General features: G+C 47.7%; 1 protein-coding gene across 1 annotated transcript in view; it reads right to left on the bottom strand.

Annotated features, from left to right (window-relative positions):
- NLRP1 (NLR family pyrin domain containing 1) overlaps window positions 1-12,551 on the bottom strand; it is a 33,655-nt gene extending 21,104 nt beyond the window's left edge. The window contains exons 1-4 of the mRNA XM_072730009.1: window positions 12,373-12,551; window positions 11,740-12,066; window positions 10,990-11,154; window positions 8,522-8,728 (exon numbers count right to left, since the gene is read on the bottom strand). Coding sequence (XP_072586110.1) covers window positions 8,522-8,728; window positions 10,990-11,154; window positions 11,740-12,022 — 655 coding nt within the window. The 5' untranslated portion in view covers window positions 12,023-12,066; window positions 12,373-12,551. The remainder of the gene's footprint in view (window positions 1-8,521; window positions 8,729-10,989; window positions 11,155-11,739; window positions 12,067-12,372) is intronic.
- Between the last annotated feature and the right edge of the window lie 506 nt (window positions 12,552-13,057).

The following is a 13,057-nucleotide window of genomic DNA, read 5'->3' as shown; positions in this document are numbered from 1 at the left end:
CCAATCCAGGCCTTTAACACCCAAGGCATTTGTACCCAATGAATTTGCATTGGATGTTAAAGGCATAGATTGACTTCAGAGGTAAGGGTCACTTCCATCTCTGAAGTCATAACCTATAGACCTGTTTTTATTGTCACTTGTGAGAACATTTCTGGAAATTTGACAATCTTCTAGGATCATCAGTGTGGCCACTCTGGGTCCTGGCTATGGGTTGCCCCACTCAGGGCCCTGCGTCTGCCTGAGTTCCCTAGAGAGGGCTTAGTTTTTTCTTGGTGCCATGTTCTCCAGAACATCCCGTGGATCTGTTAGCGTGCCACAGACCTAAACCCTCTTTATTCAGTTATATTCTAAAAATCCTCCCTCTACCACCAGTACCTCTAACAATACACTTGGATGGGGGTTAGCAAACACCAGCCAAATCCAGCTGGACACCTGCTGTATAACCTATAACCTAAGAATGGTTGCTAACATTTTCAAACAGGTGAAAAAAATAAAAAGAACTTCTCACTGCATGTGAAAATTTAATAAAATTCAGAATTTAGTGTCCATATAGTTTCATGGCATCACAGCCATGCCTACTGGATTAGATATTGTTTATGTCTTCTTTGAGGCTACGATGGAGAGTGAAAGAGTTGCCGTAGGGCCTGTGTGCCCCCAAAAGCCTAAAATATTACTGTTTTCTCTTGTACACAAAACCTTGCCTACTTTTACTCTTTGTATGTCAAAAGTAACACCGTGTGGGTTTTGCACTTGCTATGGAACTGTTGTTGGGATATTATTTTATTCATGTTTCCCAGCTAAGGCAGTCTTTTATAATTTAGAATTGGGGGGAACTGACATTAGCAGGATGGGGAGTAGGAGTATTTGTATCCCACCACACACAAAACAATTAGATAGCTACCTATTCGTGAATGCAAATAGCTTCAGGTGGGCCCAATAACTCAGTTAAGAACCTACAGCAACACAGTGCAGAAAAAGGATAACCACAAAATAAAAGGATTACTGGGGCGATCAGCCTCGCATAGACATCTGGGGAAGGGTAGGGACAATGAAGAAGGGTGAGGATGACAAATATCAGCCATACAACAGGTGCCATTGTGGTGCCTAGGGAGGAACCAGCAGTCTTTGCAGTTGAAGACCTCAGTGATCCTACTGTGGACTCTCTGCAAGAGGACCCCATAGTGTTTGTAGGTGTGGACTTCAGTGGCCTGCTATATAGTGGATGCCAGAGGCTTCTGCCATGGAGGTACCCTAATAGCCATTGCCACAATGGACTCCTCTGGGCAGGTATGAGGGGTAGGAGAGAGATAATGCTGAGCCTCCCTTCCCGAAAGTGCTGTTGGTACGAGGGGGCTAGCCTCCCCAAGTCTATACAAGGCTGGGACCCCAGAGCTGTGAATGCTCTGTGTGCATTCATGCTTTGAACTCCAGCTCTGTGGTTCCTTTGTACGTGACTGTGCATCAGAACGCCACCATGAGGGTGCCTCCAAGCTGGAACCAGTGCCAAATGGGATCCTCTTGGCCATAATATCCACAGGGGCAGGATAAGACGTCAGGAGGTCCCCAGCAGCCTTGGCTGTCAAGGACCACTTCCATCTTCACTGACACTGACCTCAGATGATGAAACTATATGGAAATCACTAGAGCCTTTCTGGAATCAGAACTGTGACCTCTACCCAGTCTGTGCCTTCACTTCCACCCACAGATGAGGCATTTCCCCACCAAAATCAGTCCATAAAGTCTGGATGAGGTGAAAACTTCATCAAATGCACAGATATCAACACCAAGCTGCAAGAAACATGAGATGATAAGGAAACATGACATCCCAGAGGAACATAATACTTTTCCAGCAATCACCACCCTCCACCAATGGAAATCTGTGAATTGCCAGACAAAGAATTCAAAATAATTATTTCAAGGAAGCTCAGAAAGCTATGTGAAAACACAGGGAGACAATTCAGTGAAACTAGGAAAATGACATGTGAACAAAAGAAGTTCAACAGAGGGACAGAAATCATAAAAAAGAAACAAGTAGAAATTCTGGAGCTGAAGAATACAATGAATGAAATGAAAAAATAAACATGGAGAGCATCAATAATACATGTGATCAAGCCTAAGGAGGCAGGGAGAGCATCAATAATACATGTGATCAAGCCTAAGGAGGCAGGGAAGACCCTGTAAACTTGGAGGCAGGTCATTTGTGACCATCCCATCAGAGAAGGATGAAGAATAAAGCATAAAAAAGAGTGAAGAAAGCCTATGTGAATTATGGGACACTACCGAGTAAAGTAATATTTGCATAATGGGAGTCCCAGAAGGAGAAGAGAAAGGGAAAGGGACAGAAAGCTTATCAAAGAAATAGTGACTAAAAATTTCCCATGGCTGGGGAAAGATATGGACATCCAGGTACATGAGGCTCATAGGTCCCCATACAGATTCAACCCAAAGAGGATTTCACTTATACATATAATAAAACTGCAAAAAAAAAAAACAAAAAACAAAAAACAAAACAAAACAAAACCCTCAAAACAAAAAACAAAGTAACAACAAAAAGCCCAGAGATAGAATTTTGAAAGCAGCAAGAAAACAGACTCATCTATACCAGGAACTCCTGTAATGTTATCAGCAGACGTCTCAGCAGAAACTTTGCAGGCCAGGACAGAGTGGGCTGATGTATCATTCAAAGCCCTGAGAGAAGACTGCCAACCAAAAGTACTTGACCTGGCAAAGCAGTTCTTCAGAAACGAAAGTGAGGTATTTTCCTAGACAAACAAAAACTCATAACCACTAGTGAACATGAAGATACGTGAAACTATAACTCACTGGTGAAGGCAAGTGTAGAGTGAGATTCAGAATGCTCTTAATACTGTAATGGTGATGTGTAAATCTCTGAAATCCAGTATAAAGGCTAAAAGACAAAAGTATTAAAAATAACTAGTTAAAATAATTTGTTAATGGGTACACAATAAAAAAGATGCAAATTATGACATCAAGAATATAAAATGTGTGTGTGCATGTATGGAAGTTAAATGGTAGAATTTTGTATGTGATCATAATTATGTTGTTATCATCTTAAAATAGATTGCTAAATCTATAGGATGCTTTATGTAAGCCTCATGGTAGCCACAAAGCAAAAACCTATTGTAGATACACATAGGATGAAGAGAAAGGAATCAAAGCATACCTCTATGGAAAATCATCAGATCACAAAGGAAGACAGCAAGAGAATAAGAATAGAATAAAAGAATGGCAAAAATAGCCAGAAAGCAATAAACAAGATGGTAACAGTGAATCCTTACCTATCAATAATTACTTTAAATGTATATGGATTCTCCAATCAAGAGACATAGTATCTAAAAAAAAAAAAAAAAAAAAAAAAAAAAAAAAAAAAAGAGACATAGTGTCTGAATAGATTAAAGTACAAAAAAACAAAACAAACAAACCTGAAAAAAACCAAAACAAGACCCAACTACATACTGTCTAAAAGAGACTCATTTCAGCTTTCAGGACACACTTAGGCTACAGTGAAGGGATGGAAAAAGATATTCCAAGCAAATGGAAACTAAAATAGAGCAGGAGTAGCTATACTTATATTAGACAGAATAGACTTTACGTCAAAAAGTGCAATAAGAGGGCAGCCTGGGTGGCTCAGAGGTTTAGTGCCACCTTCAGCCCAGGGTGTGATCCTGGAGACCCGGGACTGAGTCCCACGTCAGGCTTCCTGCATGGAACTGGCTTCTCCCTCTGCCTGCTTCTCTCTCTCTACTCGTGTCTCTGTCTCTCTCTTTCTCGAATAAATAAATAAAATCTTTTTTAAAAAAGTACAATAAGAGGAAAAGAATATCATTATATAATAATTCATCATTATATAATAATATTCATTATATAATAATTATACATTATAAAATAATGTATTATTAAATTTATACACCTAAATTTATCAAAGCAAATATTAAAAGATGTGTAGGCAGGAATAGATAGCAGCACAATAACAGCAGGGGACTTCTAATACCCCACTTTCAACAAGGAGAGGTGATCCAGACAGGAAATACTGGACTTGAACCATACATTAGACCAAATAGAACATGTGTATTAGACCTAAAGGACCCTCCAGCCAATAGCAGCAGAATGCATGTTTTTCTCAAATGCACATAGGTCATTCTCCAGGACAGATCATAAAACAAGTCTCAACAAGTTTGAGAAACTGAAATTATATCAAGTATTTTTTCCAACCAGAGTGATATGAAATTAGGAATCACTAAAAGGAGGAAACTGGGAAAATACACAAATAAGCAGAAACTAAACAACCTTCTCAAATGATCAATGGGTTAAAAAAACAAATTAAAAGGGAAATAAAAAAGTATCTTGAGACAAATGAAAGTCCAAATACAGCATACCAAAACATATCCCCAGGGGCAGAATTAGAGGTCAAGAGGTCTGCAGCAAATGGAAGTCTATGAGGAAAGTTTATAGTGATGTATGCCTACGTTAAGAAGAATGAAAGACTTCGAATAAACAGTCTAACTTTATTTATTATTATTATTATTTTTAAATTTTTATTTATTTATGATAGTCACAGAGAGAGAGAGAGAGAGGCAGAGACACAGGCAGAAGAAGAAGCAGGCTCCATGCACCAGGAGCCTGATGTGGGATTCGATCCTGGGTCTCCAGGATCGCGCCCTGGGCCAAAGGCAGGCGCCAAACCACTGCGCCACCCAGGGATCCCCAGTCTAACTTTACACTGCAAGGAACTAGAGAAAGTAAACTAGGCCCAAAATTAGCAGAAGGAGGGAAATAACAAAGATCAGAGCAGAAATAAATGAGACAGGCTAGAGAAACAAAAGACAAACCAAACTAAGAAGTAATTTTTAAAACAGATTTTATTTATTTATTCATGAGAGACACACACACACACAGAGAGAGAGAGAGAGAGAGAGAGGCAGAGACACAGGCAGAGGGAGAAGCAGGCCCCATGCAGGGATTCTGACATGGGACTCAATCCCGTTCTCAGGATCAGGCCCTGGGCTGAAGGTGGCGCTAAACTGCTGAACCACCTGGGCTGCCCTTAAGAAGTAATTTTTTTAAAAAAAGATAAACCATATAGACAAACCTTTAGCTAGACTAAGAAAATAAAAAGAAGGAGAAAAGACTCAAAAACAACCAGAAAGGGGAGTCATTACATTTGAAAGTGAGGAGACAAAGGGTCACGAGGTTGCTGTGAGTCATCATATGACAACAAAGTGGAAAACTAGAAAAAAAATGGATAAATCCCTAGAAACATACAACCTCCAAGACTGTATCATGAAGAATTACGAAAATGGAACAGACCTGTAACCAGTAAGGGGATTGAATCAGTAAATAAGCATCCTCCGACAAAGAGCACCCAGGACCGGATGTCTCCCCTGATGAATTCTACAAAATATTTAAAGAATTAAAGCCAATCCTTATTTGTGTTAAAGACACAAATAAGTGGAAGGATATTCTGCATTCCTGGATTGGAGGAATTAATATTGTTAAAAAGTCCATATGACTCAAAGCAATCTACAGATTCAGTGGTATCCCCATCAAAATTCCAATGGCATTTTTCATACACATGAAAAAAATGCAGTCCTAAAATTCTTACAAAATCACAGAAACCTCACAGCCAAAGCAATCTTGAGAAAAAAGAACAAAGCTGGGAGCCATCACACTTCCTGATTTCAAACACTATTACGAAGCTGCAGTCATTAAAAAGGTATGGTACTGGCATAAAGGTAGCCCAGGTGGCTCAGGGGTTTAGCACTGCCTTCAGCCCAGAGCTTGATCCTGGAGACCCGGGATCGAGTCCCGTGTTGGGCTCCCTGCATGGAGCCTGCTTCTCTCTCTGATTGTATGTGTGCCCCCTCCCCTGTGTCTCTCATGAATAAATAAATAAAAAATCTTAAAAAAAAAGGAGACACATAGATCAATGCAACAGAACTGAAGGCCCAGAAATAAACCCACACATATATGGTTAATGATATTTGACAAGGGAGCCGAGATATTCAATGAGGAGAAGATCATCTCTTCAATACATGATGTTGGAAAACCGCATATCTATGTGCAAAAGAGTGAAACTGAACTCCTACCTTACAGCACTCACAGAAATTAGCACAAAATGGATTCAGAACCTAAATGTAAGTTCTGAAGCCATAAAACTCCTAGAAGAAAATATAGAGGAAAAGGTCCTTGATAATAATTTTGGGATATAACACCAAAAGTACAAGAAACAGAAGCAAAAATACAAAAGTGGGAGCACATTGAATCCGAATGCTTCTGGACTGCAAAGGAAATGATCAACAAAATGAAAAGGCAACCTATAGAATGGAGGAAAATATTTGTAAACCACATATCAGGTAAGGGATTGATATATGACGTATATGAAGAACGCATACAACCCAACAACAAAATTGCAAACCTAACCACAAAACAACCCAAATAATCTGATTAAAAATGAGCAAAGGAGACGAATAGACATTTTTTCCCAAAGGGGATGTGCAAATGGCCAAAGGGTACACGAAGAGGTTCTCAACATCACTCATCGCCAGGGAAATGTGTATGAAATAGCACCTCACTCCTGTCTGGGAGGCTGTCGTCAAAAGCACAAGTGATTTAAAAAAACAAAAACCAAACACAAGAGATAACAAATGTCAGCGAGGAGGTGGAGAAAAGGGAACCGTCGCGTGCTGTTGGTGGGAAGGAGGACCACAGTGTAGAATTTCCTCAAAAAAAAAAAAAAAAAAATAGAACTACCATAGGACCCAGGGATTCCACCTCTGGGTATTTACAAAGAAACAAAGAATCGATTGTCTTGAAGATGCCTTGCACCCGCACACTCACTGCAGCATTCGTCACAATAGGCAAGACATGGGAACAGCCTTGGTGTGTCCTCCGGCGGCTACATGGACAGAGGAAATGGGGGCACATATATGTACAGGGAACTCAGTCATGGAAAAGAAGGAAATTCTGCCATTTGTGAGAACATGGATGAGCTTGGGGGGTGGGTGGGTATGATGCTAAGTAACATAGGGCAGACAGAGAAAGAGAAATATATAGGATCATTTCAGTGTGGGATGTTAAAAAGAAAAAGAAAAAGAAAAAGAAAAAGAAAAAGAAAAAGAAAAAGAAAAAGAAAGAAACCCAGAAGTCCAACATATAGAAGCGGAGGAGAGTGGAATGCGGGAGGCCAGGGGCTAGGGGTACGGGGAACGGGGACAAACCTTCAGTTAGGAGGTGACTAAGTCCTGAGGGCCTAGTGTACAGCTTGGTGACCATACAGTTATGTGCTGCACGTTGGAGGTTTGTGGAGAGAGCAGGCCTTATGGGTTCTCACCGTGGGCCGCACATGCATATGCACGCAAATGGGTATGTGAAGTGATGGATGTGCTAGTGACCTGGACTGTGCTGATCATTTCACAACATGCAAATCTGTCGAATCATCACTGGGGACACTCTGAATCCCAGTCTATTAGCCGATTACACCCTAAGGAAGCTGGGAAACATTGGGACTTTAGAATCAGGGGGAAACTTCTGTTTCTCTTGATTTTTTTTTTTTTTTTTGAGTAACAAGTATTATGTGACCCTATTACATTTCCCTTTCTGCCCTGGTGGCTCGGGAGCCCGAAATCAATGGTTAATGGTTTGCAGATAATGATAATTAGTCTTTGTGGCTTTCATACTTGCTTCATTTTAAGGTTATTACACATGTATGTTTCTGTAAAATGTTCTATGTAAAAAGCCCGTCCTTCCTTCCTTTCTTCTTTCCTCGCTTTCTCCCTCTCTCCTCCCTCCCTTCCTTGCTTCCTCCCTCCTCTTTCCCTTCCTCCCTCCCTCCCTTCCTTCCTTTTCTGGACAGATGTGGTGTAATGACCTAATTCAGTCCATCACTTTGAGCTTTGGCCGGACACATTTCAGGACCAAGCCCCACAAGTTTACTTCTACCCGGATTCGGAAAGTACCATTTCAACCTACCATGCCTCAGGTGTCAAGGGTGCACATCCCTTGACATTGGGGTCAGCTCTAACGGGACAGGTTGGCGGTGGCTAAGATCCTGGGTGGCATCAGTGAGCCTGTGAGCCCAGGACTGTCCTCCTCACCCAGACAGCAGAGGGCATGTGATGTGGAGGTTAAAGATGAGGACTGAGGCATCAGAGAGTTCCCTGCCTCCAGAAACTGTGTTGTCTTACCTGTTTGAGATCTGTTTCGCTCACCTGTGCAATGGGGGGTGGGGGGGTGTGGAGACATTTCTCCCCAGCAGTGAGGTCTGTGACATCTGAGCGAGCGTACAAGGGGAGCACTGGGCACAGAGCCTGATTTGTATCCTGTATGAGGTAACACACTTGCACCGTAATTTCCAGGGGCCACTGAGAAGCAGCAGCTCAGCCCGATGGAGGGAAGCCAGGAGCACATTTTGGTTGGACTCACGACCCCCGTCCTCAGCCCACCCACCCGGCCCGCACCTCGGCACCGTTCACCCCTCTCCAGGAGCTCCACAAGACCTCACCTGGGTTGTGGTTTCCAGATGTTCCAGCCACGGGCCACCCAGCCTTGGGTGCCTCCTGCTTCCCGGGCACTGGGCTGGGCTGAGGTGGGGCCTCCCAGCCCCCTAGCACTGCCGTGGGCATGGGGGCACTGGGTGACTCCTGGTGTGGTGAACCTTGAAACTCTGGGGAGTCTGGAAGGCCTTGGTACTTGCACGAGGAAGGGTCTTCTGGGGGAAGGATGGGAAGGACAGTGCTGTATGCCAAGCATCCATCTGCTCTGAACTCTCACTGCGAACCTTTGGGATGGGTGTTGGGAATCTGGATTTATTTATTTTTTTTGATTTAAAAAAAATTAAAAGTAAAATTTAAAATTTTTTTTAAAAAATTATTTCTTCATGAGAGACACACAGAGAGAGAGAGAGAGAGAGAGAGAGGCAGAGACACAGACAGAGGGAGAAGTAGGCTCCATGCAGGGAGCCCGACCTGGGACTCAATTCCAGGTTTCCAGGATCACGCCCTGGGCTGAAGGTGGCGCTAAACCGCTGAGCCACCGGGGCTGCCCAGGAATCCTGGATTTAAAATACTGTAAGGTGCTGTTTTTTCTTTTCATTTTAAAAGATTTTATGTATTTATTCCTGAGAGACTGAGAGACAGAGGGGCAGAGACACAGGCAGAGGGAGAAGCAGGCTCCATGCGGGGAGCCTGATATGGGACTCGATCCCAGGATCCCAGGGTCACAACCTGAGCTGAAGGCCGATGCTCAACCGCTGAGCGACCCAAGTGCCTGTGTTGTTTCTTTAGAGGACGGTGACAACGTTCTAACATTGATGCTGCCAAGGGTCGCACAACTCTGTCTATACGATACACCACTGGGTTGTACCCTTTAAATGAGTGAATTCTATCTCGATAATACTATTGCCAAAAAGAGTCCTAAAGATATAGACAATTTTATTGTCTTACTCGCTGCTCTGAAATGTCCTTTGGGTGAGAACATCTATTATAAGGCAGAGAGATTCTTTTTTTTTTTTTTTAAAGATTTTATTTATTTATTCATGAGAGACACAGAGCGAGAGAGAGGCAGACACACAGGCAGAGAGAGAAGCAGGCTCCATGCAGGGACCCCGATGCGGGACTCAATCCCAGGACCCCAGGATCACATCCTGGGATGAAGGTGACGCTAAACCACTGAGCCACAGCCTGCCCTGGGCAGAGAGATTCTGATAAGCCTCCCGGTGGGGTCAGCGCCTCCTTCCCAGGACGGATAGGTGCTTACCAGGTGGTATCTAAGCCTGGCACCAGCTAGTTGGGGCCGCTGAGCAGAACTGCCCTGCGTCGCGGTCATCACAGGGTTGAGCCAGGGGGACATGGCACTGTGTGGGATGGCAGGGGATGGGGGTGCTGGCGGGGACACCATGGGGCCTTTGTGCGGTGAGATGGGACCAGTTGGACCCTCTTTGCAACAGCACGTCAGCAGGGCTGCACTGCATGCTCAAGGGCTTGGGCGGGGAAGGTGAGACATAGGCTGGGGAGGGGGAAGAAGCAACTTGCTTCATCACACACCAAGCAGATGAGGTCAGGGGGAATGAGGGCAGTGGAGCTGGAGCTTGGGGGTGTAGAGGCAAAGGGGGGAGAGCAGAAGAGCTATGAGATTAGCAGTGGGGACTTCCTCAGAGTGGTGGCAGGAACGGCTGGTTCTAGGTTCCAGCCTCATCTGCATGGGTGAGCGTGCACCAGCCCGAGGTAGCCACTTGGGACTGGGAAGAGAAGAGGAAGAGGCAGGGTGTGGTTAAGATCTAGGCCTGGGTGGGAGTGCCTGGGGTGGTGGTGCCAGGGGTTGAGTGTCAGGCTCTTGATTTCAGCTCAGGGTTGTTAGATCGAGGCCCTTGATGGCCTCTGTGCTCAGGCCGGGGGATGGGGGCGGGAAGAGGGTATCTGCTTGGGATTTTCTTCTTCTGCTCCTCCCTGCCACCCCACCCCCTCTCTCAAAATAAATCTTAAAAAAAAAAAAAAAAAAAGAGTGCTTTGGCCTGGGTGACTCAGGATGGTGGAAGCTGAAATAAGAGAAGTTGGGAGAGGGAACTACGTGGGGCTGAGGAATGCGCCTGCCCTCCCCTCGGGGTGCATCTGGGGAGCAGAGTCCACCTTGGAACTTTCTAGACCACTCTGACCCCAGGGATCCTGGGAATCCACCAGGATATCCAACTTAGCTCTGCCTGGGCAAGGGCCATGTCCCATGTGACACCTGGCAGGGTAAGACCAGCTGCTCACCTTGCCTGGGTCGTGGGTCCCCATCTCTCACTTGGGATGGGGTTTCACTCAACACTGGAACCTCTCAGAAGATCATTTGTAGGCCTTCTGCTTCCACTGTCCCAGCCTGGCTACCCCATCCTTTTCCTTCATCTGTCGTCTACTGAGAGCCCCATGCAGCCACACGCTTACTTGGGGGAGGGACCCGTAGGGGTGCCCGGGTTGGCACAGCCAGGCTTACCATTCCACATGTGTCCAGATGTGTTCAGCAGCAGTGGCGGCAGTGGCTGTCCCGAATTCCTTGTCCTTGGGTCCTGGACGAACCTCAGCACCTCAGTGGAGATAGGTGAGTTTGGGGACTGCATGCTGGGTGCCATCGGAGAACCGGGGGATGGGGGGTGTGTGGCTGCGGGAGGCAGATGCGGGTGGCAGGGTTTGTCACCGGGAGGGGCCGGGACTGTGTTTATGGAGACTCATGAGGCATCGGGCTCTGTGCTAAGGGTCTCACGCACATTATCTCGTTAGTGCTCTCACAGTCCACAGAGACGGCTCTCACACTCCCGTTTCACGGATGCAGAAACAGAGGCAGAGAGGCCTGAGGGGCTTGTCCAATGGGGAAGTGCTGGGCTGGCGCCTGCTACCCCTGAATCCTGAGTCTGCGCTTACAATGCAGGTGGGGCAGGTGTACCTGGGAGCTGGGGGCTTACAACCCAGGCCAGGCAGGGGCCCTGAGAGCCAGGAGCTTATGTCCCAGGTGGGGCAGGTGCTCCCTGGGGAGCTGGGGGCTTATCCCACCCTCGCCCTTCTGGACACCAGCCCTTTCTCTCCAGGTGCCGTAGGGACCACACAGCAGCCTGGGAACATAACTGGCTAGGAGAGGGGTCCCGAGTCTCTGCCCAGAGGAAGGCCTAGCAGGGGGTTCAGGGGTGGGGGTCCCCAGGAGGTAGGGGGCCGGGAGATGGCCAGTGGACAGGAGGGTGTTTGTACTCACCTGACATCAAGCCTGCCTCTGCCCGGGCCTGGGCACAGAGCCGGCTCAGGCCCAATTCCTCCCAAGTGCGGAGGGCCAACACCCAGGCCTGCTGCTCCCCATACTGGGCCACCAGGCGCGAGGCCACCTCCATGCCGCGTGCCTTCCCCAGCTGGGCCCGCAGGGCGTGGGGGGGGTCCCCCCAGAACTGCTGTTCCAGCAGCCGAATCTGGAACTCCTTTAGCTCCTCCTTCCCCATCATCTCCAGGTACCAGGCCAGCCGCCACTGGACTCTGCAGGCCATCTCCACCCTGCTGGGGGCCCTCCACGACGTCCACGGAGGCGAGGCTGGTGGCAGGTGCAGAGGGGTGTCAGGCGGGCAGAGGCCAGCGTGTCTTCCCCCTCTGCCCATCCCCTGACTAGTGCAAGGCTGTCCCCTGGGATCATTCCTCTGTGCCTGGTGAACTCCTGTTCAGCACTCAGAGTCCCATTGTGCAGGTGCGGGGAGCCAAGGAGTGTGGGAGGAGAGGCCCCCAGAAGGAGGAGCCTGGAGGGCCCAGGAGACACAGAAGAGGAACAGCAGGGTGCGCAGGGCGGCGGCCAGGAGAGCAGAGGGGAGCACAGGTGGGGGACCGGGATGTGCCCGACACTCACCCTTCTGTGCTCCTGGGGTCCTCGCCTGAGCCCTGGTGGTACTGAGGAGTGGACTGAGCTCTGGGCCGAGCACGACTTGGCCTCTTGGGGCCCCTCTGGGTGGTAGGACACCGACAGGAGATCTGCCTTGGCGCAGGCCCCGGAGCGAGCACCACACGCTGAGTCACCCAGAGGAAACTGGGCTGGGTGTTCCGGACCAGGGGTGGGGCCACCTCCGCAGTGGGGGCGTAGGCCCATGGGACACCCAGTGCCCCCCACGAGCCTGTCACCGGAGCTGGAGCTGGTGGTTACTTGCCCCAAGGCGTGGGCTCTGGGGCAGGTGGACGTCAGCCTGGGGGAGGGCGTGGGGGGCATTTAGGATGGGTGGGGCCCCGTGAGCCACCATGTCACCAGGGCAACTCCTGACTGAAAGGCTGTACCCAAGCCCTCCCGGCCCCTGCCCTGTCCCAGGAGCAGCCAGGTGTGCATTCCCAGCCCCTGCCCTTTCCTGGAGGTGCCTGGGTGTGCTTTCCCTGCCCAGGGGGTTGGGGGGCTGCCTGCTGTCCGGGCCCTTGGCTTCCTGCCCGAGAGCGGAAGGGCTCCCCCGCTTCCCCATAGCCCCAGAGCCAGGCCTCAGGGGACTTGGGCACAGGCTGTCTTCCTCTTTTGTCGGACTGGCAGGAGTCAGGGGGTGCTGGGGCAGCGA

This window comes from Vulpes vulpes, chromosome 12, assembly GCF_048418805.1.
Source record: "Vulpes vulpes isolate BD-2025 chromosome 12, VulVul3, whole genome shotgun sequence".
Lineage (NCBI taxonomy): Eukaryota > Metazoa > Chordata > Mammalia > Carnivora > Canidae > Vulpes > Vulpes vulpes.
Note: the sequence above shows the minus strand (reverse complement) of the source record. Positions and strands in the feature narration are given on the sequence as shown.